The sequence below is a fragment of the Polyodon spathula genome, chromosome 26 (assembly GCF_017654505.1).
Source record: "Polyodon spathula isolate WHYD16114869_AA chromosome 26, ASM1765450v1, whole genome shotgun sequence".
Taxonomy (NCBI): Eukaryota; Metazoa; Chordata; class Actinopteri; order Acipenseriformes; family Polyodontidae; genus Polyodon; species Polyodon spathula.
The window spans coordinates 20,473,325-20,500,800 of NC_054559.1; the positions used below are offsets into that span (position 1 = coordinate 20,473,325).

General features: G+C 39.8%; 2 protein-coding genes across 2 annotated transcripts in view; both read right to left on the minus strand.

Annotated features, from left to right (window-relative positions):
- Positions 1 to 1,460, minus strand: part of LOC121300537 (actin-3-like) — an 8,827-nt gene extending 7,367 nt beyond the window's left edge. The window contains exon 1 of the mRNA XM_041229105.1: positions 149 to 1,460. Within this exon, the coding sequence (XP_041085039.1) occupies positions 149 to 1,460 (1,312 nt within the window). The remainder of the gene's footprint in view (positions 1 to 148) is intronic.
- Positions 1,461 to 5,975: 4,515 nt separating this feature from the next.
- Positions 5,976 to 26,906, minus strand: LOC121301025 (mucin-16-like). The gene is made up of 64 exons (XM_041230110.1): positions 26,796 to 26,906; positions 26,511 to 26,611; positions 26,175 to 26,242; positions 25,874 to 26,043; positions 25,601 to 25,633; positions 25,323 to 25,423; positions 24,987 to 25,054; positions 24,686 to 24,855; positions 24,413 to 24,445; positions 24,135 to 24,235; positions 23,799 to 23,866; positions 23,498 to 23,667; positions 23,225 to 23,257; positions 22,947 to 23,047; positions 22,611 to 22,678; positions 22,310 to 22,479; positions 22,037 to 22,069; positions 21,759 to 21,859; positions 21,423 to 21,490; positions 21,122 to 21,291; positions 20,849 to 20,881; positions 20,571 to 20,671; positions 20,235 to 20,302; positions 19,934 to 20,103; positions 19,661 to 19,693; positions 19,383 to 19,483; positions 19,047 to 19,114; positions 18,746 to 18,915; positions 18,473 to 18,505; positions 18,195 to 18,295; positions 17,859 to 17,926; positions 17,558 to 17,727; positions 17,285 to 17,317; positions 17,007 to 17,107; positions 16,671 to 16,738; positions 16,354 to 16,523; positions 16,081 to 16,113; positions 15,803 to 15,903; positions 15,467 to 15,534; positions 15,166 to 15,335; positions 14,893 to 14,925; positions 14,615 to 14,715; positions 14,279 to 14,346; positions 13,978 to 14,147; positions 13,705 to 13,737; positions 13,427 to 13,527; positions 13,091 to 13,158; positions 12,790 to 12,959; positions 12,517 to 12,549; positions 12,239 to 12,339; positions 11,903 to 11,970; positions 11,602 to 11,771; positions 11,321 to 11,353; positions 10,984 to 11,084; positions 10,651 to 10,718; positions 10,335 to 10,504; positions 9,823 to 9,965; positions 9,625 to 9,692; positions 9,237 to 9,409; positions 8,832 to 9,028; positions 7,895 to 7,962; positions 7,446 to 7,609; positions 7,007 to 7,125; positions 5,976 to 6,630 (listed from the first exon to the last, which is right to left on the minus strand). The coding sequence occupies exons 2-64, from the start codon at positions 26,553 to 26,555 to the stop codon at positions 6,544 to 6,546; spliced, it is 6,138 nt and encodes a 2,045-aa protein (XP_041086044.1). The 5' UTR covers positions 26,556 to 26,611; positions 26,796 to 26,906; the 3' UTR covers positions 5,976 to 6,543.
- Between the last annotated feature and the right edge of the window lie 570 nt (positions 26,907 to 27,476).

Consider the following 27,476-nt stretch of genomic DNA (forward strand, 5'->3'; position numbering starts at 1 on the left):
TGTGTGTGTGTGTGTGTGTGTGTGTGTGTGTGTGTGTGTGTGTGTGTGTGTGTGTGTCAGTGTGTGTGTGTGTGTGTGTGTGTGTGTGTGTGTGTGTGTGTCAGTGTGTGTGTGTGTCTGTGGGTGTGGGTGTGTCTCTGTGGGTTGCTCCAGTAGCAGCGCCGGTGGATGATGTAGGGCCCCACCGCCTGGTAGTCGGTCTTCTTGACCCAGTGGGACTGGAATGCAGCGAGCGAGGTGAGAATGGAGCCCCCGACCCAGGTGGCGTGCTTCCTCTCGGGGTCGGACAGGATGCGGGGCTGGTGCTCGGGGCTGAGGGCCAGCAGCTCGTTGTGAAAGCGCTCCTGGAATCCCGGGAACATGGTGGAGCCGCCGCTAAGCAGGATGGAGCCGTACAGGCCGGCGCAGGACTCCGCTGACTTGACACGGGACAGGGAGTGGAGTGCCATGGCGTGGAGGCCCTTGAGATGGGAGCCCAGCATGCTGGGCCTGAAGAGAGCCTCGGGGCACCTGAAGCGCTCTTGCCCCAGCGAGATGACAGAGCCGTCGGGCAGCTCGTAATCCACGATGCACTCGTCGGCGCTCAGCCTGCACTCGCTGGGGAAGTCGGCCGCCACGTAGCAGCACTTGTGCTTGATGTCCTCCACCACGTGCCGGCCCTTCTCGGAGGAGCTGCTCCCGGAGGCCTGCAGCAGCCGGCTCAGGTGCTGGGTGAGGTCCTCGCCGGCCAGGTCCACCCTCTCGATGGCATGGGGGAGGTTGTAGCCATCACTGACCGGCACGGTGCGAGTGGCCCCGGCCCCGCAGTCCACCACCAGGTCCGAGGTGAGGACGTAGGAGTATACGGCCAGCACGGACTGGTACGCCACGTAAATGCCGGGGCAGTCGAAGGTCTCGAACAGCACCTCCGCTATCTTCTCGCGGTTGGTGGTGGGGCTGGTGGGGGGGTCAGTGAGCAGCACGCCCCGGTTCGAGGGCGACACCTTCAGCTCCCTGTAGAAGACATGCCTCCACAGCTCCTCCACCGCCTCCCAGTCCACCACGATCCCGCGGCTCACCGGCTCCACCAGCTCCAGGTCCAGCTGGGTGCGAGCCAGCTTGCCCACAAAGGCCTCCTTGCCCACCTCGCTGCTCTTCTGCTTCTTCTTCAAGGGGTAGCCCACCACAGAGCCCACCCTGCTGCTGGGCTCCGCATCTCCAGCCAGCCCTGCCTTGCAGCTCCAGGTGCCCATGTCCATGACGATGGCTCGGGAGCCTTTCCAGGGGGCGCTGGCGGCTGCTTTCGGGGCCTCCCCCGGGCCGCTCCTGGGCTTGCTGGGGGAGGCTCTGGAGGGGCTGCCGGGTCTTGTGGAGGAGGGGGGTTTATTGGACAAGGTGGAAGGAGGCTGGCTCGGGGAGCTCCTGAGGAAGTCAGCGGGAGAGGAGGATTTAGGACTGGAGGATTTCGGACGCGGAAGCATGTTTGCGATTGCAGAAAAGGAATGCTGCTCTCTACTGCAGCAGAGCTAGAGTTGACATGGAGACTGTGGCACTTGGGAGCTTGGGCAGCTGGGTTGGGGTGACACTGCTTGGCTTGTATCGTTTCAGTTGTTTTAATATATAGCTGTATTATTAATCACAGTTATCTGTTGATATCAATTACTTTCCATGATCTATCTATCTAGCTATCTATCTATAGATTATTTATTATTAGCAGCTCTCTTTTTATTGTTAGGTTTTGAATATCTGCCATTACAGTATTTATATTTTCATTGACAGATTGTTCTATTTGATATTAAAGAAATATATTGTGGCAAGGCAGAAGAAAAGCCTTGTACGTCATTACATGGGGGCGGGGCAAAGTCCTGCACATCATTCGAGGGGGTGGGGCAAAGTCCTGTACGTCATTCGAGGGGGCAGGGCAAGGTCCTGAGGCAAAGCAATGGTTGATGATAAAAGGGGTCCAGACTTTGTCTGGTGCTGCTGCTTACAATGCCAGACCTTTTAAAGGACTGTTTGATGCTGTTTTCTTCATATAGTTACTAGAGAAGAAAATGTGAAAGACCACATCTTAAAGTAAACTGGAATAATAACTCAACCTAATAGCGATAGGGATTCTGCCCCTTTTGTGCGCACTGCACTGCATCACAGCCTTCCAGGACATTCCATTCCATTAAGAAAAGATTGCATTATCTAAAGTATTTACAACAAAGGCTTATTAATGTGTCAGATTTTACATATATATATATAGTGTGTGAGTGTGTGCTCACTGGTTTAAAAGGCATGTCGTAGGCAGACAGGCTAAAAGAATTAAATTTATTCAGTATTGAACAAAGACTACGCAGTGATCCGATTCAGGCATTCAAAATTGTAAAAGGTATTGACAATGTCGACCCAAGGGACTTTTTCAACCTGAAGAAAGAAACAAGGACCAGGGTTCACAAGAGGAGATTAGATAAAGGGCATTCAGAATAGAAAATAGGAGGCACTTTTTTACACAGAGAATCATGGGAATCTGGAACCAACTCCCCAGAAATGTTGTTGAAGCGACACCCTGGGATCCTTCAAGAAGCTTCTTGATGAGATTCTGGGAACAACAAGCTACTAACAACCAAACAAGCAAGATGGGCCGAATGGCCGCCTCTTGTTTGTAAACCTTTCTGATGCTCTTATGTAAAACCTATTTGATGAGGACAGGTCAAGTCCCTGTAACGTTTAAACAGATATTTCAAAGACAGAAACACAGCCGCATTTCCTTTAGACTCTGTAACTTTCACATTGTATCATTGTGTTGATCCTCCTTCCCCTTGCTCACGCCCCTCTGGACTTGAAGATAAGACATGTACAGTGTATGGGAGTCAATGCAAAGTCCTGATAAACACTGGAAACAAATGTGTGGTCAAAGTAATAAAACGAGGTGGTTCCCTTGTGGCTCAAGGCTGAAATTGACGCTGCTGTTAGTCACACACAAAACCTGCAAGGACAGGTGCAGCTGTTTCAAGGGCAGGGATGTGAAGATGCACTGAAGGTTACTGAACACACCCTGACGTTATCAAAAACAAATGTTGACGCGGATGCATTGTCAGCAGAGCTCTTACCCGAGAGCTGTCTGCTGGGTTCTCAACACACCTCACATTCTGTTAACACACTGAAGTGTGAAATCGCATACACTGCACGGTGCAATCGCATACACTGCACGGTGCAATCGCATACACTGCACGGTGCAATCACATACACTGCACGGTGCAATCACATACACTGCACGGTGCAATCACATACACTGCACACTGAAATCGCATACACTGCACGGTGCAATCGCATACACTGCACACTGAAATCGCATACACTGCACGGTGCAATCACATACACTGCACACTGAAATCGCATACACTGCACGGTGCAATCGCATACACTGCACGGTGCAATCGCATACACTGCACAGTGAAATCACATACACTGCACGGCGAAATCACATACACTGCACGGTGCAATCACATACACTGCACACTACACTACACCCCTTCCTAACTCACTTTTGTTACCTCAGTTATTGTGCTGTCCGGTCACATAGTTCAAGCATTCATGTCCTGATTAAAAGCTACGCACAAAATAACAATAACAATAATAGAAAGGAAGACGTGTTGAAACGGAAATATGTATAACTGCCGTGGATAAAGGCGTCTGCCGAACAAACAAAAAGAAAGACTGAAAGGCGGGCCACGACCTGACAATCTGTCCGCAGATCGGCAAAAACATGTTTTGTGCTTATAGACCAGGGCTTGGCTCCTGCAGCCACAGGGTGAATTACAAAAAACTGCAACGGGCTGTGCCAAACCAGTCCACAAGCCAACACCAACCGCAACGAGCTAAGCAGCCCAAGACAGTCCCCAGCTGCGTTAACCCTCTCTCAATCGCAACGAACACTCAGCCAACGCAGTATTGAATCATATCATCTAATGAATCCAAATTACATAATTACCGCTCGCATAGTATTAATGACGTGTTTGCCCCCCCCCCCCTTCCTTTCGCCTGCTTTTAAAGCCTAAGTATAGTTGTAGGGGTGAATGGGGTCTCCTGCCTCGTCCTGCGGCCAGGTAGGGGATCTCGGCCCGAGTAGGGATAATGTCGAATTGTTTGTTCATGTTAGTTGCTTCGGGTATCCAGGCAGCAGTGTGGAGTAGTTGTTAGGGCGCTGGACCGGAGGTGAGGGACACTACCTGGCTTGCTCCAGTAAAAACCCATGTGGATAAGGGCGACTTACATACTAATAATAATAATAATAATAATAATAATAATGACAATACCTCATCAATAAAGATTCCGTTGTTGCCCTCTAGGGCTTCCAAGCCCTCGTCCTGGGGACCCCCTGTGTCTGCTGGTTTTTGAGCTCTCAATTACTGAACCAGACCCTTAATGGGACCATCAAAACAGACCTGCCGTGAACTGGGAAACTGACCGGCTTGTCGCCGCGCGCGGTCCGTGCTCGAGCCATTCGTTCCATAGGATTTCAAATACAAATAAATGAAACTCTCGTGCACGGAAAGCCGTATAACTGCCACCCGGGACCGACGCTGCGATTACTACTATTATTTATTATTATTATTATTATTATTATTATTATTTATTATTTATTATTATTATTATTATTATTCGCACTGTAGGGTGTTGTAACCGTAGTTTTATTTCACTCATTTAAATACAAAGTGGAAAAACATTGACAAGAAAATGAGGCGAGGTGAGTGAGGCGAACAGATAATTGTATGAACAATGAACATTAGCATTTCAATAGTGTTTTTTTATTTTATTTTTTTTTTTTTAGCTAGAATCCATCCTAAACATCAATAAAATAACTTTTAGATTTAATTGAGATGTTTCTCAAACCCCAGTTTACAGGCCTATACTCAACTTCAAATATTAAACATTCGAAGCTATTTAGAGAATCTCTACAAATGTTATGACATAATAATAATACAATTATTATTATTATTATTATTATTATTATTATTATTATTTGTTCGTTCAGTGAAATGTACTTCCTGTTCAATTGTTATTAGTTTATTAAGAAGTCCGTACTCGAGTACAGTTGCCTGGTAACTATCTTTAAAATCACCTCGAGGTGTATTTCTTTTTTGTGTTTTTGTGAAAAGACCCACGTACTTTTCAGTGCAATTCGCATTAAATTTAAATTGTAAATTGAAAACGTTGAGAAAAAAAACAAAAAAAACCCCGTTTTGCCAAGGTTTATTGTAGTTTTTATAATACACGTCAAATTGTCAAAGTGTGTTTTGTTTATTTCTAACAGTTCATATTACTACGATTTAGGATTTAAAAAAAAAAAAAATAATAATAACATTATTTAAAGTTTGGGATACGTAATACATACATGTATTATATATGGGTTTTCTGTCCATGCAGGTTTCAAATAAACATAAATGGTTAAATTATCGTTATAATAACACCTATAGTAATTATGTACAGCATACATGCTGACAGTCACACTATGTATGGTTTTCCAATAGTTTCCAAATGTTGGCAAGTATGGTATTGTTCTTTAACTTCAAATGGTAAAACAGAGAAGAATGTAGAATAACGTGTTCCACAAAACTTGATATAATGGTGCTATAGAAAACAATTGTGAAACAGGGAGCTCCCTAAAGCAGTGAAAAGATTCAGAAGAAACGAGCCCCTCTAAAGTGTTGTGCAGGAGAGCAGCTTGTGTGGTGAATGCCTGGTAGAATAATACATTACCCCTGAATATAAAATGAGATTGTGAGTGTTGTCAAGTTGTGAACCCTCCTCCTCTCTCCTGCTGTCACATGTATTCTTTAATGTTGTGACACTTGCCTTGGTTTCAACATCAAAGGCAACTGCAATTAGTGGACATCACACAGATCAAAGAGATAATGACAAAGTAAAGATAGGGTTTTCAGATCCGATAACCCTTTCTAATAAATCATCTTTTGTACACCAGAAAACAAGACAATACAATCAATTAATTTGCATCAGGAATAATAATTTATTTGAAATCTCAAAAATAAAACATGCCATTGGCATTTTAATAATTTCAATAATTACAGGTACTACAAATATAACATTTACTTGCATGTACAATAAAATGATTAATTTGATTCACTAATGATATTGATTTTAACCTATTCCCCTATATGTTACAACATGTTTTAGGATATCTGCCTCAACTTTGAATCTATGTTGACTTTGGAGGCATCCAAAATATATTAATTCTATTTGTATCTGTGAAAATAAGTTTGTGTTTTTGGCTACCTATGTTACAGTGAGAGATATTTTTATTTTTGCAAAGTTACAATATTAATGTATAGGGCCAACATTTTTATTACAGATTAACCCATTAAAATAAATAAACTACAAGTAGAAATGTCTTCTTAATAGCTTGAATAAATATATTGCACATCATTTAATAGTCATAATTAACCACAGAATACATATATAGGCATACAAATATTGCATTGGCTCCATGTTGCCCTCTTTCTTGCCCTTTTCCCCTGTGGGTCCTCAAATCATTCATTAAATTGTTGGAAAACATCTTCATCTCAGGTGGGGGAAGTACAGACCATGGGGAGCCTGCATCACCTGGTACGAGTCTTTACGCCTGCGCTGTCTAACCATGGCCAACTAGGAAAAGATACAAGAAAAAAGGCAATATTAGGCTACGCTTTGTCTGTGTGTCTTGTCAATTATCTTATTTGTTCTTCCTAGCTGGTTAAAAACTTTCTGTTATTTCCTGTTATGATTTAAACACATATATCCAATGCAGTTCACATAACTGCTTGTTGATTGTTTGTGATGAAAGATAAGGCGAGATCTCTTAATGGAAGCCAGGATGAGGTATACAGGCCACTAGATTGCATTGCTGCTTAGAACCAAGCTGTCACAAAACGACATCATGAAGCCCTGTTAGCTTATCTGCAGCCTGGTGACCAATATTGGAGGCTTATGATTTAATACTGTTTATTATTAGTGGTAACTAACAGTAGTACAATTATCTTACCAAAAAACACAGGAGGAAGATCAGAAACAGGATAAACAAGATACCAAGGACAATGATAATGATGGCCCAGAAGGGGAATTCTTGTTCTGGCTGAGAAAGCACGATTGCAACAGTTGTGTCTAAAACAAGGTAAAAGAAGAAAAACAGTAATATTAGTGGTATAGTCCTCTGTAAATCTAACTGTCCCATCCTACTTGAAAATTATTTCATGACTGATATGTGGCAGTATTCATTATTATAAATAATACGGTGATATTTTCATTGAGGCAAATTTGTTTCACCACAAATTTTATATATTTTTTTGGTTTACATTTTTCATGTATATTTCTCAGTGGTTATAGGTTAGGATCATCAAGAAGAGCCCCCCCCCCCCCCCCCCCCCCCAGTTAGAGTGCATGTTTGTGACAGTGGAGAGTTAAGCAGTACAGCAGATGCTTACCTTTTACACTTAAACTGTCTCTTTGCAGGTCATACGTCCCTCCCAGTAAATCAGTGTTGTTGGTTCCCTTTGTAAATGTGTCTTTAATAATGTCACTGTCAAGGGTTTTGATCTCATTTGTTGGCTTAAAGAAGCAACTGCAGCTCACCTTTACAGAACCTATCCTGCAGGGGGAAAAACAAAATCTGTATCTTTATTATTTGTATGGGTTAGGGTTTTGTGATTATCAAATCTTTTTGTTACCCAAATGTCAACAGACATTGAAACCATATGATGTACATGTGATGATAATGCATTATTTAGACAAGTACAATCTCTACATGCAGTATATTTATACCCTCAGAATGCGTGACGAGGCATTCCTATTTTCTGAAGAGTTAAGGGCTTCTCAGGTGGGTTCAGCTTACTATACAAGCCATAAGACAAACACCAAGATTTAAGATACTTACCTCAAACTTGTAACTATACAGTACTTGTAGTTGTTGCCTACAGTGCTGTTTTTGTACAGTGCAGCAAGCTGTGTTAAAGAAGGAAAATAAATAAATATGTCATTGTTTTCATATTAAATCATGTTGCACTCTCAAAACATGTACTTATATTCTTATATTCAGCGCTCCAGATAAGGTTTTGGGTCACTGAGTAATTTACTCCCCAGTTTAAACACAGTGTGCATAAACTGTATTTTGGGTGAGTAAAATACAAAGATCAAAAATCTAGTCGCATATTCAACAGTCAGAAACACGCATTGCAAGTGAGTGCATTCAACTGTACTTAAAAAAATAATATCTATTTATCTATCTATCTATCTAGATAGATAGATAGATAGATAGATAGATAGATAGATAGATTCTTATTGAAAACCCAGACTTATTGGCCATGTGTTTCTGGCAGTTTCCAGACAGCCTACAATTAGTTGTCCTGGTATTTGTGTGACCCATTCTCCAAGCACCGCTTGCAGTATATTAACAATTTAACCATTAAGATGCCAGTAACCAACAAAGTACAAGAAGCTTGGTAACATGCAAACTCAAGCTGTGCAGCAAAAATGCAATGCGTATCTTATGCATTCATTTTAAATATCATGCATAGGTAATATTTCGTCAATGCGTAAAACATCCGGTACACAGATTATCTGGAGCGCTGCTTATATTTATACTTCTATTCCACATACTGTAGTATTTTGGTGCTCTGTTACAGTATAAGGAAATAAGAAAGTATGTGTCAAATAAGAAAGTTTACAAACGAGAGGAGGCCATTCGGCCCATCTTGCTCGTTTGGTTGTTAGTAGCTTATTGATCCCAAAATCTCATCAAGCAGCTTCTTGAAGGATCCCAGGGTGTCAGCTTCAACAACATTACTGGGGAGTTGAGCAGGTTTTTCTCTTACCATTGCTGTTACATTGGCCTGAATCTCCTTGTACAGAGGTGAGTTTGTGTCATCCAGCATGCCTGGGCTGTAGTTTCTGTTGGTTATGGTGAAATTGAGGTCAAAGACCATGTCAGTGGGGCTGATGGCTGTCAGAGGACTGGTGGGGGTGTGGGTGGGGGTGGGGATGGTGAGTGAAGAGTCTCTCTCTGTATAGTCTGCAACACAGTATGCATCTGTTATATAAATGTGTGCATTTTCATAATAATACAGCTAAAAATATTCCGAAGTTAAACATGTGCTATAATGCTTCAGTTCAAGGGTCTTTTAATTCATTTTGACACAAACAGAGGATGCTTTTTAAACAAGTACACCTGGTGTGGACACCTTGCTGCTGCTAACTCATTATTGCTCTAAGGAACTCACCTTTGACATAAAGGCTGTCTTTATCAAGGTTGTAAGGTCCCAAATTTTTGAGGTTATGTGTTGCATTTTTGAACACTTCATACACTATGACCTTATTGATTGCCCGGTCAGAACTCTTGGATTCGAAATCACACAATATATTAACAGTGGTGTCATCTCCACCTTGTTGAGATCTGTGGAAGAAATACAAAAGTGAAGTGAATTAATATGAAGAACCAAAAAGCAGAAGATAAGTGATAGTGAGGATGAGGAGTGTGAAAACTGTACTCTACTTGAGCAGTTAAGTGCAGAAATGATTTTGGGACATTAAAGCAGCTTACGCTACAACAAAAAAGAGCGATGAAGTGAGTTCATCTTTAAATATGAGATGTATGCAAAATGCGCTTACCCAAATCCCACAATCCTACACCCCTGGTATGAGTTGCTCACTTCACTGCTTTTAAAAAGATTATCCATCTGTCATATAAAAAACATGAAGCCATTTACATCAATACAGAACTGAGTTTTCTTTTGATTAATGTAAAGGATTTTGTTATGAATAAAAGGTTGCTCAAAATCAAAGTATAGTAAAATGTGATGTACGTACCAGTGTCATTATTGTGGCCTCAACGTACTTATACTTTTGTGAGTCTGGTTTTGTCAGGTCTTGTATGAACTTCAAATTAGTAATTGTGAAATTAATAGGGTAGGGCTGAGCTGGAGGATGGGGAACTGGCTTCTCATGGTACCCTGAAAATTGTGTAAAAAGAGATAAAATACAGTTAGATAAAAAAAAAAAAGTTATGAAAAGATAAAAGACAGTTAGATGAAAGCATACTTTAAAAATAAAAAATATAGTTTGATAAAAACATTATAAAAAGATAAAATACAGCAACATCTATTTGAACAGCGCACAATGATCAACTCATACATTTCTACACATGCATTGAGGAGCGCTAATTCTGTCCTCTGTTCTTTTTTATGAAACTTTGCATTGACATATATTAAAAGACTTTGTACACGTTTCAGTAAAATCTTTTTTTTCCCCCTTGAAGGTAAATTTAGAATGTTTCTCATATATATGACCCTGTCACCACCAAAAGCAGCACCAGTACTTACCGTTTACATAGAGACTATCGCTGTTCATTGTATATGGTCCCAAGGAGGTGCAGTTCTTGGTTTCCTCATTCAGTTTCTTGTAAGCTGTCACTTTGTCAATGGGAGATACTGATGTGTTGTTGAGGAAGGTGCAATCAAGGCTGACTGCCGTACCGCTGGTGGACCCAGCACTGCCAAAATGAAGAAAACAGCTTGAAATCGCATGTAGAGTTTTTCTGCATACTGTCACAAGTTACTATACATACAGGTATGAGATTCACAGGCAGGTATGGAAGCACCTGCACACCCCAAGTAGTTCAGTAGAAATGGTTCTTACCTGAAAGAAACCAGTTTGCAGGTAGAAAAGGTAGAAGCCAAACTGCTGTTTTTGAAGGCTTGGTTCACCTAGGGGAAAATATAAAGTAAATTGTTTTTATATATTAATTTGTCTTTTTCACTGTTTAAGGTGTAGAAGTCAGGAAGGAGATTCGTTCTGCAAGACACAACAGATTGCACAAGAGAGGATGCCATTTCAAACAGGTATGCATCTTATTTCAAGGCATTGTCTTCAAGAAAAACACTCAAAAACTCAGAATGATAAACATTTCGGCTGAAAAGAACATTATACAGTAATATTCTTCTCAGAAGAAGTGTCAAGTAGGACCCTTACCAGACTGGTCACATTGTCTTTGACTGGGCTCTTTGGGTCCAGCAGTTCTGGAGAGAAGGGCAGGCTGGAGAGGGTGAAGTTGACTACAAAGTTGATGAGTTCTGTAAAACAACAACAGTAGAATGAAATTATTTTCTTTTTTTTTTCAGAAAATAAGATTCTGAAGACATGTTTTTGAGAACCGTTACAAAATAACTCATGTCAGCAAAAACATGGAAAACATTAACGCAGAAACAAAAAGATATACACCTTGAAAAATTATAATTCATGATGAGTGATCTTATTTCCCTAGCACGTATTTTAAAGGACAGGTATTACCACAAAGTGAAACACTTACTCAGAGGAGGTAGAGGTGGATTTTCATGATACCCTAAAACAGAGAGAAATAAAAATGATCACTCTGATGCCAATTTTCTCACGGACAGGACACACCATTTTAGACAGCATCTCCAAATTCCACACTATGGTACAATTTAATGTAGTTAAGTAATATACTGTCGTTAAAATTAAGATAATCACACTTGACAAAAGTTCTGCTCATTTATTTTCTATTGAAGTTTATTGTATTTTTAATGCAATTGCTTTAATGTTAATTCGTAAAGTTGCACCATTGCTCACCGTTTACGTAGAGACTATTGCTGTTCATTGTATATGGTCCCAAGGAGGTGCAGTTCTTGGTTTCCTCATTCAACTTCTTGTAAGCTGTCACTTTGTCAATGGGAGATACTGATGTGTTGTTGAGGAAGGTGCAATCGAGGCTGACTGCCGTACCGCTGGTGAACCCAGCACTGCGAAAAAGTAGAAAACAGCTTGAGATCGCATGTAGAGTTTTTCTGCGTACAGACACAAGATACTATACCTACAGGTGTGAGATTCACAGGCAGGTATGGAAGCACCTGCACACCCCAATGGTTCTTACCTGAAAGAAACCAGTTTGCAAGTAGAAAAGGTAGAAGCCAAACTGCTGTTTTTGAAGGCTTGGATCACCTAAAGGGAAAAGATAAAGATACTTTTCTTCATATATTAACTTGTCTTTTTCACTGTTTAAAGTGTAGAAGTGTGGAAGGAGATTTGTTCTGGAAGACACAGCAGTTCCCACAAGAGAGGTTGCCATTTCCAACAGGTATGCATCTTGTTTCAAGGCATTGTCTTTAATAAAAACACTAGAAAACTGACAACAATAAACGTTTTGGCTGAAATGAACAGATTACACAGTAAAATTCTTCTCAGACTATGTGTCAAGTAGGACCCTTACCAGACTGGTCACATTGCCTCTGACTGGGCTGTTTGGGTCCAGCATTTCTGGAGAGAAGGTCAGGTTGGAGAGGGTGAAGTTGACTTTCAAGTGGATTACTTCTGTAAAGCAACAGCGGTAGAATTATATTATTTTATTATATTTAATAAAAACATGAAAAAATGTGATGCAGAAACACAAGAATTTATGTTTGTAAATATGATAATTATTGGTGCCTGGTCTTATTTGCCTGCCATATGTTTTAAAGAACATGTATTTTCATAAAGAGAAACACTTACTCAGGGGAGGTAGAGGTGGATTTTCATGATACCCTAAAACAGAGAGAAATAAAAGTGATCATTCTGATGCCAATTTTGTCACTGACGGGATGCACTGTTTTAAGCAGTCCGTCTCCAAATTCCACATTACGGTACAATTTAATATAGGTAACTAATTAAAATGAAGTTAGTCACACTTGCCAAAAGTTCTGCTCATTTATTTTCTATTGAAGTTTATTGTATTTTTAATTCAATTGCTTTAATGTTAATTCGTAAAGTTGCACCACTGCTCACCGTTTACGTAGAGACTATCGCTGTTCATTGTATATGGTCCCAAGGAGGTGCAGTTCTTGGTTTCCTCATTCAGCTTCTTGTAAGCTGTCACTTTGTCAATGGGAGATACTGATGTGTTGTTGAGGAAGGTGCAATCGAGGCTGACTGCCGTACCGCTGGTGAACCCAGCACTGCGAAAAAGTAGAAAACAGCTTGAGATCGCATGTAGAGTTTTTCTGCGTACAGACACAAGATACTATACCTACAGGTGTGAGATTTATAGGCAGGTATGGAAGCACCTGCACACCCCAATAGTTCTTACCTGAAAGAAACCAGTTTGCAAGTAGAAAAGGTAGAAGCCAAACTGCTGTTTTTGAAGGCTTGGATCACCTAAGGGGAAAAGATAAAGATACTTTTCTTCATATATTAACTTGTCTTTTTCACTGTTTAAAGTGTAGAAGTGTGGAAGGAGATTTGTTCTGGAAGACACAGCAGTTCCCACAAGAGAGGTTGCCATTTCCAACAGGTATGCATCTTGTTTCAAGGCATTGTCTTTAATAAAAACACTAGAAAACTGACAACAATAAACGTTTTGGCTGAAATGAACAGATTACACAGTAAAATTCTTCTCAGACTGTGTGTCAAGTAGGACCCTTACCAGACTGGTCACATTGCCTCTGACTGGGCTGTTTGGGTCCAGCATTTCTGGAGAGAAGGTCAGGTTGGAGAGGGTGAAGTTGACTTTCAAGTGGATTACTTCTGTAAAGCAACAGCGGTAGAATTATATTATTTTATTATATTTAATAAAAACATGAAAAAATGTGATGCAGAAACACAAGAATTTATGTTTGTAAATATGATAATTATTGGTGCCTGGTCTTATTTGCCTGCCATATGTTTTAAAGAACATGTATTTTCATAAAGAGAAACACTTACTCAGGGGAGGTAGAGGTGGATTTTCATGATACCCTAAAACAGAGAGAAATAAAAGTGATCATTCTGATGCCAATTTTGTCACTGACGGGATGCACCGTTTTAAGCAGTCCGTCTCCAAATTCCACATTACGGTACAATTTAATATAGGTAACTAATTAAAATGAAGTTAGTCACACTTGCCAAAAGTTCTGCTCATTTATTTTCTATTGAAGTTTATTGTATTTTTAATTCAATTGCTTTAATGTTAATTCGTAAAGTTGCACCACTGCTCACCGTTTACGTAGAGACTATCGCTGTTCATTGTATATGGTCCCAAGGAGGTGCAGTTCTTGGTTTCCTCATTCAGCTTCTTGTAAGCTGTCACTTTGTCAATGGGAGATACTGATGTGTTGTTGAGGAAGGTGCAATCGAGGCTGACTGCCGTACCGCTGGTGAACCCAGCACTGCGAAAAAGTAGAAAACAGCTTGAGATCGCATGTAGAGTTTTTCTGCGTACAGACACAAGATACTATACCTACAGGTGTGAGATTCACAGGCAGGTATGGAAGCACCTGCACACCCCAATGGTTCTTACCTGAAAGAAACCAGTTTGCAAGTAGAAAAGGTAGAAGCCAAACTGCTGTTTTTGAAGGCTTGGATCACCTAAGGGGAAAAGATAAAGATACTTTTCTTCATATATTAACTTGTCTTTTTCACTGTTTAAAGTGTAGAAGTGTGGAAGGAGATTTGTTCTGGAAGACACAGCAGTTCCCACAAGAGAGGTTACCATTTCCAACGGGTATGCATCTTGTTTCAAGGCATTGTCTTTAATAAAAACACTAGAAAACTGACAACAATAAACGTTTTGGCTGAAAGGAACAGATTACACAGTAAAATTCTTCTCAGACTATGTGTCAAGTAGGACCCTTACCAGACTGGTCACATTGCCTCTGACTGGGCTGTTTGGGTCCAGCATTTCTGGAGAGAAGGTCAGGTTGGAGAGGGTGAAGTTGACTTTCAAGTGGATTACTTCTGTAAAGCAACAGCGGTAGAATTATATTATTTTATTATATTTAATAAAAACATGAAAAAATGTGATGCAGAAACACAAGAATTTATGTTTGTAAATATGATAATTATTGGTGCCTGGTCTTATTTGCCTGCCATATATTTTAAAGAACATGTATTTTCATAAAGAGAAACACTTACTCAGGGGAGGTAGAGGTGGATTTTCATGATACCCTAAAACAGAGAGAAATAAAAGTGATCATTCTGATGCCAATTTTGTCACTGACGGGATGCACCGTTTTAAGCAGTCCGTCTCCAAATTCCACATTACGGTACAATTTAATATAGGTAACTAATTAAAATGAAGTTAATCACACTTGCCAAAAGTTCTGCTCATTTATTTTCTATTGAAGTTTATTGTATTTTTAATTCAATTGCTTTAATGTTAATTCGTAAAGTTGCACCACTGCTCACCGTTTACGTAGAGACTATCGCTGTTCATTGTATATGGTCCCAAGGAGGTGCAGTTCTTGGTTTCCTCATTCAGCTTCTTGTAAGCTGTCACTTTGTCAATGGGAGATACTGATGTGTTGTTGAGGAAGGTGCAATCGAGGCTGACTGCCGTACCGCTGGTGAACCCAGCACTGCGAAAAAGTAGAAAACAGCTTGAGATCGCATGTAGAGTTTTTCTGCGTACAGACACAAGATACTATACCTACAGGTGTGAGATTCACAGGCAGGTATGGAAGCACCTGCACACCCCAATGGTTCTTACCTGAAAGAAACCAGTTTGCAAGTAGAAAAGGTAGAAGCCAAACTGCTGTTTTTGAAGGCTTGGATCACCTAAGGGGAAAAGATAAAGATACTTTTCTTCATATATTAACTTGTCTTTTTCACTGTTTAAAGTGTAGAAGTGTGGAAGGAGATTTGTTCTGGAAGACACAGCAGTTCCCACAAGAGAGGTTACCATTTCCAACGGGTATGCATCTTGTTTCAAGGCATTGTCTTTAATAAAAACACTAGAAAACTGACAACAATAAACGTTTTGGCTGAAATGAACAGATTACACAGTAAAATTCTTCTCAGACTATGTGTCAAGTAGGACCCTTACCAGACTGGTCACATTGCCTCTGACTGGGCTGTTTGGGTCCAGCATTTCTGGAGAGAAGGTCAGGTTGGAGAGGGTGAAGTTGACTTTCAAGTGGATTACTTCTGTAAAGCAACAGCGGTAGAATTATATTATTTTATTATATTTAATAAAAACATGAAAAAATGTGATGCAGAAACACAAGAATTTATGTTTGTAAATATGATAATTATTGGTGCCTGGTCTTATTTGCCTGCCATATATTTTAAAGAACATGTATTTTCATAAAGAGAAACACTTACTCAGGGGAGGTAGAGGTGGATTTTCATGATACCCTAAAACAGAGAGAAATAAAAGTGATCATTCTGATGCCAATTTTGTCACTGACGGGATGCACCGTTTTAAGCAGTCCGTCTCCAAATTCCACATTACGGTACAATTTAATATAGGTAACTAATTAAAATGAAGTTAATCACACTTGCCAAAAGTTCTGCTCATTTATTTTCTATTGAAGTTTATTGTATTTTTAATTCAATTGCTTTAATGTTAATTCGTAAAGTTGCACCACTGCTCACCGTTTACGTAGAGACTATCGCTGTTCATTGTATATGGTCCCAAGGAGGTGCAGTTCTTGGTTTCCTCATTCAGCTTCTTGTAAGCTGTCACTTTGTCAATGGGAGATACTGATGTGTTGTTGAGGAAGGTGCAATCGAGGCTGACTGCCGTACCGCTGGTGAACCCAGCACTGCGAAAAAGTAGAAAACAGCAGAAAAAGAAAACAGCTTGAGATCGCATGTAGAGTTTTTCTGCGTACAGACACAATATACTATACCTACAGGTGTGAGATTCACAGGCAGGTATGGAAGCACCTGCACACCCCAATGGTTCTTACCTGAAAGAAACCAGTTTGCAAGTAGAAAAGGTAGAAGCCAAACTGCTGTTTTTGAAGGCTTGGATCACCTAAGGGGAAAAGATAAAGATACTTTTCTTCATATATTAACTTGTCTTTTTCACTGTTTAAAGTGTAGAAGTGTGGAAGGAGATTTGTTCTGGAAGACACAGCAGTTCCCACAAGAGAGGTTGCCATTTCCAACAGGTATGCATCTTGTTTCAAGGCATTGTCTTTAATAAAAACACTAGAAAACTGACAACAATAAACGTTTTGGCTGAAATGAACAGATTACACAGTAAAATTCTTCTCAGACTATGTGTCAAGTAGGACCCTTACCAGACTGGTCACATTGCCTCTGACTGGGCTGTTTGGGTCCAGCATTTCTGGAGAGAAGGTCAGGTTGGAGAGGGTGAAGTTGACTTTCAAGTGGATTACTTCTGTAAAGCAACAGCGGTAGAATTATATTATTTTATTATATTTAATAAAAACATGAAAAAATGTGATGCAGAAACACAAGAATTTATGTTTGTAAATATGATAATTATTGGTGCCTGGTCTTATTTGCCTGCCATATGTTTTAAAGAACATGTATTTTCATAAAGAGAAACACTTACTCAGGGGAGGTAGAGGTGGATTTTCATGATACCCTAAAACAGAGAGAAATAAAAGTGATCATTCTGATGCCAATTTTGTCACTGACGGGATGCACCGTTTTAAGCAGTCCGTCTCCAAATTCCACATTACGGTACAATTTAATATAGGTAACTAATTAAAATGAAGTTAGTCACACTTGCCAAAAGTTCTGCTCATTCATTTTCTATTGAAGTTTATTGTATTTTTAATTCAATTGCTTTAATGTTAATTCGTAAAGTTGCACCATTGCTCACCGTTTACGTAGAGACTATCGCTGTTCATTGTATATGGTCCCAAGGAGGTGCAGTTCTTGGTTTCCTCATTCAGCTTCTTGTAAGCTGTCACTTTGTCAATGGGAGATACTGATGTGTTGTTGAGGAAGGTGCAATCGAGGCTGACTGCCGTACCGCTGGTGAACCCAGCACTGCGAAAAAGTAGAAAACAGCTTGAGATCGCATGTAGAGTTTTTCTGCGTACAGACACAAGATACTATACCTACAGGTGTGAGATTCACAGGCAGGTATGGAAGCACCTGCACACCCCAATGGTTCTTACCTGAAAGAAACCAGTTTGCAAGTAGAAAAGGTAGAAGCCAAACTGCTGTTTTTGAAGGCTTGGATCACCTAAGGGGAAAAGATAAAGATACTTTTCTTCATATATTAACTTGTCTTTTTCACTGTTTAAAGTGTAGAAGTGTGGAAGGAGATTTGTTCTGGAAGACACAGCAGTTCCCACAAGAGAGGTTGCCATTTCCAACAGGTATGCATCTTGTTTCAAGGCATTGTCTTTAATAAAAACACTAGAAAACTGACAACAATAAACGTTTTGGCTGAAATGAACAGATTACACAGTAAAATTCTTCTCAGACTATGTGTCAAGTAGGACCCTTACCAGACTGGTCACATTGCCTCTGACTGGGCTGTTTGGGTCCAGCATTTCTGGAGAGAAGGTCAGGTTGGAGAGGGTGAAGTTGACTTTCAAGTGGATTACTTCTGTAAAGCAACAGCGGTAGAATTATATTATTTTATTATATTTAATAAAAACATGAAAAAATGTGATGCAGAAACACAAGAATTTATGTTTGTAAATATGATAATTATTGGTGCCTGGTCTTATTTGCCTGCCATATGTTTTAAAGAACATGTATTTTCATAAAGAGAAACACTTACTCAGGGGAGGTAGAGGTGGATTTTCATGATACCCTAAAACAGAGAGAAATAAAAGTGATCATTCTGATGCCAATTTTGTCACTGACGGGATGCACCGTTTTAAGCAGTCCGTCTCCAAATTCCACATTACGGTACAATTTAATATAGGTAACTAATTAAAATGAAGTTAGTCACACTTGCCAAAAGTTCTGCTCATTCATTTTCTATTGAAGTTTATTGTATTTTTAATTCAATTGCTTTAATGTTAATTCGTAAAGTTGCACCACTGCTCACCGTTTACGTAGAGACTATCGCTGTTCATTGTATATGGTCCCAAGGAGGTGCAGTTCTTGGTTTCCTCATTCAGCTTCTTGTAAGCTGTCACTTTGTCAATGGGAGATACTGATGTGTTGTTGAGGAAGGTGCAATCGAGGCTGACTGCCGTACCGCTGGTGAACCCAGCACTGCGAAAAAGTAGAAAACAGCTTGAGATCGCATGTAGAGTTTTTCTGCGTACAGACACAAGATACTATACCTACAGGTGTGAGATTCACAGGCAGGTATGGAAGCACCTGCACACCCCAATGGTTCTTACCTGAAAGAAACCAGTTTGCAAGTAGAAAAGGTAGAAGCCAAACTGCTGTTTTTGAAGGCTTGGATCACCTAAGGGGAAAAGATAAAGATACTTTTCTTCATATATTAACTTGTCTTTTTCACTGTTTAAAGTGTAGAAGTGTGGAAGGAGATTTGTTCTGGAAGACACAGCAGTTCCCACAAGAGAGGTTGCCATTTCCAACGGGTATGCATCTTGTTTCAAGGCATTGTCTTTAATAAAAACACTAGAAAACTGACAACAATAAACGTTTTGGCTGAAATGAACAGATTACACAGTAAAATTCTTCTCAGACTATGTGTCAAGTAGGACCCTTACCAGACTGGTCACATTGCCTCTGACTGGGCTGTTTGGGTCCAGCATTTCTGGAGAGAAGGTCAGGTTGGAGAGGGTGAAGTTGACTTTCAAGTGGATTACTTCTGTAAAGCAACAGCGGTAGAATTATATTATTTTATTATATTTAATAAAAACATGAAAAAATGTGATGCAGAAACACAAGAATTTATGTTTGTAAATATGATAATTATTGGTGCCTGGTCTTATTTGCCTGCCATATGTTTTAAAGAACATGTATTTTCATAAAGAGAAACACTTACTCAGGGGAGGTAGAGGTGGATTTTCATGATACCCTAAAACAGAGAGAAATAAAAGTGATCATTCTGATGCCAATTTTGTCACTGACGGGATGCACCGTTTTAAGCAGTCCGTCTCCAAATTCCACATTACGGTACAATTTAATATAGGTAACTAATTAAAATGAAGTTAGTCACACTTGCCAAAAGTTCTGCTCATTCATTTTCTATTGAAGTTTATTGTATTTTTAATTCAATTGCTTTAATGTTAATTCGTAAAGTTGCACCACTGCTCACCGTTTACGTAGAGACTATCGCTGTTCATTGTATATGGTCCCAAGGAGGTGCAGTTCTTGGTTTCCTCATTCAGCTTCTTGTAAGCTGTCACTTTGTCAATGGGAGATACTGATGTGTTGTTGAGGAAGGTGCAATCGAGGCTGACTGCCGTACCGCTGGTGAACCCAGCACTGCGAAAAAGTAGAAAACAGCTTGAGATCGCATGTAGAGTTTTTCTGCGTACAGACACAAGATACTATACCTACAGGTGTGAGATTCACAGGCAGGTATGGAAGCACCTGCACACCCCAATGGTTCTTACCTGAAAGAAACCAGTTTGCAAGTAGAAAAGGTAGAAGCCAAACTGCTGTTTTTGAAGGCTTGGATCACCTAAGGGGAAAAGATAAAGATACTTTTCTTCATATATTAACTTGTCTTTTTCACTGTTTAAAGTGTAGAAGTGTGGAAGGAGATTTGTTCTGGAAGACACAGCAGTTCCCACAAGAGAGGTTGCCATTTCCAACAGGTATGCATCTTGTTTCAAGGCATTGTCTTTAATAAAAACACTAGAAAACTGACAACAATAAACGTTTTGGCTGAAATGAACAGATTACACAGTAAAATTCTTCTCAGACTATGTGTCAAGTAGGACCCTTACCAGACTGGTCACATTGCCTCTGACTGGGCTGTTTGGGTCCAGCATTTCTGGAGAGAAGGTCAGGTTGGAGAGGGTGAAGTTGACTTTCAAGTGGATTACTTCTGTAAAGCAACAGCGGTAGAATTATATTATTTTATTATATTTAATAAAAACATGAAAAAATGTGATGCAGAAACACAAGAATTTATGTTTGTAAATATGATAATTATTGGTGCCTGGTCTTATTTGCCTGCCATATGTTTTAAAGAACATGTATTTTCATAAAGAGAAACACTTACTCAGGGGAGGTAGAGGTGGATTTTCATGATACCCTAAAACAGAGAGAAATAAAAGTGATCATTCTGATGCCAATTTTGTCACTGACGGGATGCACCGTTTTAAGCAGTCCGTCTCCAAATTCCACATTACGGTACAATTTAATATAGGTAACTAATTAAAATGAAGTTAGTCACACTTGCCAAAAGTTCTGCTCATTCATTTTCTATTGAAGTTTATTGTATTTTTAATTCAATTGCTTTAATGTTAATTCGTAAAGTTGCACCATTGCTCACCGTTTACGTAGAGACTATCGCTGTTCATTGTATATGGTCCCAAGGAGGTGCAGTTCTTGGTTTCCTCATTCAGCTTCTTGTAAGCTGTCACTTTGTCAATGGGAGATACTGATGTGTTGTTGAGGAAGGTGCAATCGAGGCTGACTGCCGTACCGCTGGTGAACCCAGCACTGCGAAAAAGTAGAAAACAGCTTGAGATCGCATGTAGAGTTTTTCTGCGTACAGACACAAGATACTATACCTACAGGTGTGAGATTCACAGGCAGGTATGGAAGCACCTGCACACCCCAATGGTTCTTACCTGAAAGAAACCAGTTTGCAAGTAGAAAAGGTAGAAGCCAAACTGCTGTTTTTGAAGGCTTGGATCACCTAAGGGGAAAAGATAAAGATACTTTTCTTCATATATTAACTTGTCTTTTTCACTGTTTAAAGTGTAGAAGTGTGGAAGGAGATTTGTTCTGGAAGACACAGCAGTTCCCACAAGAGAGGTTGCCATTTCCAACAGGTATGCATCTTGTTTCAAGGCATTGTCTTTAATAAAAACACTAGAAAACTGACAACAATAAACGTTTTGGCTGAAATGAACAGATTACACAGTAAAATTCTTCTCAGACTATGTGTCAAGTAGGACCCTTACCAGACTGGTCACATTGCCTCTGACTGGGCTGTTTGGGTCCAGCATTTCTGGAGAGAAGGTCAGGTTGGAGAGGGTGAAGTTGACTTTCAAGTGGATTACTTCTGTAAAGCAACAGCGGTAGAATTATATTATTTTATTATATTTAATAAAAACATGAAAAAATGTGATGCAGAAACACAAGAATTTATGTTTGTAAATATGATAATTATTGGTGCCTGGTCTTATTTGCCTGCCATATGTTTTAAAGAACATGTATTTTCATAAAGAGAAACACTTACTCAGGGGAGGTAGAGGTGGATTTTCATGATACCCTAAAACAGAGAGAAATAAAAGTGATCATTCTGATGCCAATTTTGTCACTGACGGGATGCACCGTTTTAAGCAGTCCGTCTCCAAATTCCACATTACGGTACAATTTAATATAGGTAACTAATTAAAATGAAGTTAGTCACACTTGCCAAAAGTTCTGCTCATTCATTTTCTATTGAAGTTTATTGTATTTTTAATTCAATTGCTTTAATGTTAATTCGTAAAGTTGCACCACTGCTCACCGTTTACGTAGAGACTATCGCTGTTCATTGTATATGGTCCCAAGGAGGTGCAGTTCTTGGTTTCCTCATTCAGCTTCTTGTAAGCTGTCACTTTGTCAATGGGAGATACTGATGTGTTGTTGAGGAAGGTGCAATCGAGGCTGACTGCCGTACCGCTGGTGAACCCAGCACTGCGAAAAAGTAGAAAACAGCTTGAGATCGCATGTAGAGTTTTTCTGCGTACAGACACAAGATACTATACCTACAGGTGTGAGATTCACAGGCAGGTATGGAAGCACCTGCACACCCCAATGGTTCTTACCTGAAAGAAACCAGTTTGCAAGTAGAAAAGGTAGAAGCCAAACTGCTGTTTTTGAAGGCTTGGATCACCTAAGGGGAAAAGATAAAGATACTTTTCTTCATATATTAACTTGTCTTTTTCACTGTTTAAAGTGTAGAAGTGTGGAAGGAGATTTGTTCTGGAAGACACAGCAGTTCCCACAAGAGAGGTTGCCATTTCCAACAGGTATGCATCTTGTTTCAAGGCATTGTCTTTAATAAAAACACTAGAAAACTGACAACAATAAACGTTTTGGCTGAAATGAACAGATTACACAGTAAAATTCTTCTCAGACTATGTGTCAAGTAGGACCCTTACCAGACTGGTCACATTGCCTCTGACTGGGCTGTTTGGGTCCAGCATTTCTGGAGAGAAGGTCAGGTTGGAGAGGGTGAAGTTGACTTTCAAGTGGATTACTTCTGTAAAGCAACAGCAGTAGAGTTATATTATTTTATTATATTTAATAAAAACATGAAAAAATGTGATGCAGAAACACAAGAATTTATGTTTGTAAATATGATAATTATTGGTGCCTGGTCTTATTTGCCTGCCATATGTTTTAAAGAACATGTATTTTCATAAAGAGAAACACTTACTCAGGGGAGGTAGAGGTGGATTTTCATGATACCCTAAAACAGAGAGAAATAAAAGTGATCATTCTGATGCCAATTTTGTCACTGACGGGATGCACCGTTTTAAGCAGTCCGTCTCCAAATTCCACATTACGGTACAATTTAATATAGGTAACTAATTAAAATGAAGTTAGTCACACTTGCCAAAAGTTCTGCTCATTCATTTTCTATTGAAGTTTATTGTATTTTTAATTCAATTGCTTTAATGTTAATTCGTAAAGTTGCACCATTGCTCACCGTTTACGTAGAGACTATCGCTGTTCATTGTATATGGTCCCAAGGAGGTGCAGTTCTTGGTTTCCTCATTCAGCTTCTTGTAAGCTGTCACTTTGTCAATGGGAGATACTGATGTGTTGTTGAGGAAGGTGCAATCGAGGCTGACTGCCGTACCGCTGGTGAACCCAGCACTGCGAAAAAGTAGAAAACAGCTTGAGATCGCATGTAGAGTTTTTCTGCATACAGACACAAGATACTATACCTACAGGTGTGAGATTCACAGGCAGGTATGGAAGCACCTGCACACCCCAATGGTTCTTACCTGAAAGAAACCAGTTTGCAAGTAGAAAAGGTAGAAGCCAAACTGCTGTTTTTGAAGGCTTGGATCACCTAAGGGGAAAAGATAAAGATACTTTTCTTCATATATTAACTTGTCTTTTTCACTGTTTAAAGTGTAGAAGTGTGGAAGGAGATTTGTTCTGGAAGACACAGCAGTTCCCACAAGAGAGGTTGCCATTTCCAACAGGTATGCATCTTGTTTCAAGGCATTGTCTTTAATAAAAACACTAGAAAACTGACAACAATAAACGTTTTGGCTGAAATGAACAGATTACACAGTAAAATTCTTCTCAGACTATGTGTCAAGTAGGACCCTTACCAGACTGGTCACATTGCCTCTGACTGGGCTGTTTGGGTCCAGCATTTCTGGAGAGAAGGTCAGGTTGGAGAGGGTGAAGTTGACTTTCAAGTGGATTACTTCTGTAAAGCAACAGCGGTAGAATTATATTATTTTATTATATTTAATAAAAACATGAAAAAATGTGATGCAGAAACACAAGAATTTATGTTTGTAAATATGATAATTATTGGTGCCTGGTCTTATTTGCCTACCATATGTTTTAAAGAACATGTATATTCATAAAGAGAAACACTTACTCAGGGGAGGTAGAGGTGGATTTTCATGATACCCTAAAACAGAGAGAAATAAAAGTGATCATTCTGATGCCAATTTTGTCACTGACGGGATGCACCGTTTTAAGCAGTCCGTCTCCAAATTCCACATTACGGTACAATTTAATATAGGTAACTAATTAAAATGAAGTTAGTCACACTTGCCAAAAGTTCTGCTCATTCATTTTCTATTGAAGTTTATTGTATTTTTAATTCAATTGCTTTAATGTTAATTCGTAAAGTTGCACCACTGCTCACCGTTTACGTAGAGACTATCGCTGTTCATTGTATATGGTCCCAAGGAGGTGCAGTTCTTGGTTTCCTCATTCAGCTTCTTGTAAGCTGTCACTTTGTCAATGGGAGATACTGATGTGTTGTTGAGGAAGGTGCAATCGAGGCTGACTGCCGTACCGCTGGTGAACCCAGCACTGCGAAAAAGTAGAAAACAGCTTGAGATCGCATGTAGAGTTTTTCTGCGTACAGACACAAGATACTATACCTACAGGTGTGAGATTCACAGGCAGGTATGGAAGCACCTGCACACCCCAATGGTTCTTACCTGAAAGAAACCAGTTTGCAAGTAGAAAAGGTAGAAGCCAAACTGCTGTTTTTGAAGGCTTGGATCACCTAAGGGGAAAAGATAAAGATACTTTTCTTCATATATTAACTTGTCTTTTTCACTGTTTAAAGTGTAGAAGTGTGGAAGGAGATTTGTTCTGGAAGACACAGCAGTTCCCACAAGAGAGGTTGCCATTTCCAACAGGTATGCATCTTGTTTCAAGGCATTGTCTTTAATAAAAACACTAGAAAACTGACAACAATAAACGTTTTGGCTGAAATGAACAGATTACACAGTAAAATTCTTCTCAGACTATGTGTCAAGTAGGACCCTTACCAGACTGGTCACATTGCCTCTGACTGGGCTGTTTGGGTCCAGCATTTCTGGAGAGAAGGTCAGGTTGGAGAGGGTGAAGTTGACTTTCAAGTGGATTACTTCTGTAAAGCAACAGCGGTAGAATTATATTATTTTATTATATTTAATAAAAACATGAAAAAATGTGATGCAGAAACACAAGAATTTATGTTTGTAAATATGATAATTATTGGTGCCTGGTCTTATTTGCCTGCCATATGTTTTAAAGAACATGTATTTTCATAAAGAGAAACACTTACTCAGGGGAGGTAGAGGTGGATTTTCATGATACCCTAAAACAGAGAGAAATAAAAGTGATCATTCTGATGCCAATTTTGTTACTGACGGGATGCACCGTTTTAAGCAGTCCGTCTCCAAATTCCACATTACGGTACAATTTAATATAGGTAACTAATTAAAATGAAGTTAGTCACACTTGCCAAAAGTTCTGCTCATTCATTTTCTATTGAAGTTTATTGTATTTTTAATTCAATTGCTTTAATGTTAATTCGTAAAGTTGCACCATTGCTCACCGTTTACGTAGAGACTATCGCTGTTCATTGTATATGGTCCCAAGGAGGTGCAGTTCTTGGTTTCCTCATTCAGCTTCTTGTAAGCTGTCACTTTGTCAATGGGAGATACTGATGTGTTGTTGAGGAAGGTGCAATCGAGGCTGACTGCCGTACCGCTGGTGAACCCAGCACTGCGAAAAAGTAGAAAACAGCTTGAGATCGCATGTAGAGTTTTTCTGCGTACAGACACAAGATACTATACCTACAGGTGTGAGATTTATAGGCAGGTATGGAAGCACCTGCACACCCCAATGGTTCTTACCTGAAAGAAACCAGTTTGCAAGTAGAAAAGGTAGAAGCCAAACTGCTGTTTTTGAAGGCTTGGATCACCTAAGGGGAAAAGATAAAGATACTTTTCTTCATATATTAACTTGTCTTTTTCACTGTTTAAAGTGTAGAAGTGTGGAAGGAGATTTGTTCTGGAAGACACAGCAGTTCCCACAAGAGAGGTTGCCATTTCCAACAGGTATGCATCTTGTTTCAAGGCATTGTCTTTAATAAAAACACTAGAAAACTGACAACAATAAACGTTTTGGCTGAAATGAACAGATTACACAGTAAAATTCTTCTCAGACTGTGTGTCAAGTAGGACCCTTACCAGACTGGTCACATTGCCTCTGACTGGGCTGTTTGGGTCCAGCATTTCTGGAGAGAAGGTCAGGTTGGAGAGGGTGAAGTTGATTTTGAAGTGGATTACTTCTGTAAAGCAAAAGCAGTAGAATTATATTATTTTATTAAAAAGGAAAGATTTTCTTTATAACATAGTTTCCAGCACAATGTTCTTGATATAACATTTTATACTACTTTAGTAGTCCATGTATTGTCACACTCTAGTAACTAAGGTACTGTACTGACAAATTGAATTGGAAGGTTTGTTACCCACCTGTAGTTATAGCTGAGGTAGTAGTCAATACAGTGGTAGAAGTTGGAGTTATTGATTTGGTGGTAGTTAGAGTTGGGGTAGTTGTTGTTGATACAGTTGTGTTAGTTGGAGCTGGGTTTTTTGTTGTTGATACAGTTGCAGGAGTTGTAGCTGGGGTTGTTGTTGTTGATATGATTGTGATGGTTTTAGCTAGGGTTGTTGTTGATACTGTTGTAGTAGTTGCAGCTGGGGTTGTTGCAGCTGGGGTTGTTGTTGATACAGTTGTGGTAGTTGGAGTTGGGGTTGTTCTTGATTCAGTTGTGGTAGATGGAGCTGGGGTTGTTGTTGATTCAGTTGTGGTAGATGGAGCTGGGGTTGTTGATTCAGTTGTGGTAGATGGAGCTGGGGTTGTTGTTGATTGTGGTAGTTGTGGTAGTTGTATTGGAGCTGGGGTTGTTGTTGTTGATTCAGTTGTGGTAGTTGGAGCTGGGGTTGTTGTTGATTCAGTTGTGGTAGATGGAGCTGGGGTTGTTGATTCAGTTGTGGTAGTTGGAGCTGGGGTTGTTGTTGATTCAGTTGTGGTAGTTGGAGCTGGGGTTGTTGTTAGATGCTGGGGTTGTTGTTGCTCGATGGGGTTGTTGTTGTGTACAACACTGAGGATGTTGACAGTTAAAGCAACACCATGTAGTGGGGTGTCCCCAT

What these genes read in the sequence shown, in the direction of transcription:
- LOC121301025 (XM_041230110.1), bottom strand. Translation starts at nt 26,555, where the DNA reads ATGCTGGACCCAAACAGCCCAGTCAGAGGCAATGTGACCAGTCTG. An exon ending in CGATAGTCTCTACGTAAACG is followed by an intron (nt 23,258 to 23,497) that starts GTGAGCAATGGT and finishes TCTCTGTTTTAG; the next exon opens with GGTATCATGAAAATCCACCT. An exon ending in CGATAGTCTCTATGTAAACG is followed by an intron (nt 9,966 to 10,334) that starts GTAAGTACTGGT and finishes CACAATTTTCAG; the next exon opens with GGTACCATGAGAAGCCAGTT.